The 1,343-nt window shown below is 40.5% G+C and overlaps 2 protein-coding genes across 3 annotated transcripts in view; one reads left to right on the forward strand and one right to left on the reverse strand.

The window, feature by feature from the left end:
• The window catches only part of LOC108747169, a 168,600-nt gene that overhangs the window by 84,233 nt on the left and 83,024 nt on the right, over nt 1–1,343 (reverse strand). The gene's annotated exons all lie outside the window — the stretch shown is intronic.
• LOC108747167 (suppressor of lurcher protein 1) overlaps nt 1–1,343 on the forward strand; it is a 274,868-nt gene that overhangs the window by 47,050 nt on the left and 226,475 nt on the right. For both annotated transcript variants that reach the window (XM_018484468.1, XM_018484469.1), the window contains one exon: nt 547–613. In XM_018484468.1, coding sequence (XP_018339970.1) covers nt 547–613 — 67 coding nt within the window. The remainder of the gene's footprint in view (nt 1–546; nt 614–1,343) is intronic.

Consider the following 1,343-nt stretch of genomic DNA (forward strand, 5'->3'; position numbering starts at 1 on the left):
ATACTTATATACGGCTAAGTGTTATAAAAGAAGTTACGGCACAATGAACAATTATGGATCTTACTTCTTTACAGAAAACAGTCTCGGCGATAAACTGTGTATGACAGATCTAATTTAAAGAATCCTGCGTTAATTTCTTCTTGAATAAAGTTCGCGAAACCGCCATTTATTCTCAACTGGAAACTTTGCAATTTTCAAGAAAGATTATACGTTCTGTCAATCAAAATTCGCTTGAAGTCTTTATTAAAGTAACTAGAATATTCGTTTAGAACTATTTAGCCGTATTTGAAAACTGAATTCGCAGACAGACTAGAATACTTTAATTTCCAATGATAATTACCCTCGTAATTGAGGCTCTTATTAAGATTTCATTAAAGAAGAATCGATTTCGAATTCATCAAAGTGTGCGCAATTGAAAGAGAATGTAATTATCACTTTAATTACTGGCAGATATTTTTTTCAACTTTTCATGGTCTCCGCTATAATATATTCGTTGGTAGCGATATATGTATTTTTCAATGTTTCACCAATTAATTCTGATTTTAGATGCAGAGAGCAGTGCTGCTGCTCTGTTGGCTGCCGCTCCTCAACCACTGCCACGCCGTAAATCCAGGTAAATTATATCGATCAATTTGTAAAACGGCGACGTCGGTCGAGCGTATATTGCGGAGACAGGTGTTATTTGTCGCGTTACTAACGTTACGAAATCTCGCGGATTCGCGCGCGGAAGGGAGGCTACTAGATTTTATTATTCCGGATAGACGATTCCTTCGCCGACGGCGCCTCGGCGAAACGGATTACTGTTAACACGAACCGATATTGCATACGTCGGTTTAAGGATCCGTTATCGTGCGAACGTAAGCCGCATTTACGTGGCGCATCGGGCTTAACGTATAGCCGGACGTTAGGTGCCCGAACGCATTAGTATCCAGGCAACGTGTCCGACAAAAACAATGCCCCTGTTACCACGAGCTGCCGGCTTCGGTCAGCTAGCCAGCTCCGTTGGCGGAGTCACGAATTGCAGGAATACATTGCGCCTTGCTTGTTTTCTCATGTACGTTACGTTACGAGATATGGTAATCGTCGATAGCGCTCATAGACGTACGGTTTTAACGGATGAAAGTGTAGAATGCCTACTTAAATATGGGACGCGACACGTAAAATTAAGAGAGACGAAGGAACAGTTGCTTTATTATTTTAACAGCAAATGGTACACCGGAGGACCATTCGATTCTTTCCCTCGGTTACTTTTTCGAAAACCTCCAAAAATTCCTCCAAAAAGGTTATCTCGTCTTTACGCCAAATTTATATTATTGTAAACGAACGTAAAGTTTTTAGTCGTG

This window comes from Trachymyrmex septentrionalis, unplaced genomic scaffold (assembly GCF_001594115.1).
Source record: "Trachymyrmex septentrionalis isolate Tsep2-gDNA-1 unplaced genomic scaffold, Tsep1.0 scaffold196, whole genome shotgun sequence".
Lineage (NCBI taxonomy): Eukaryota > Metazoa > Arthropoda > Insecta > Hymenoptera > Formicidae > Trachymyrmex > Trachymyrmex septentrionalis.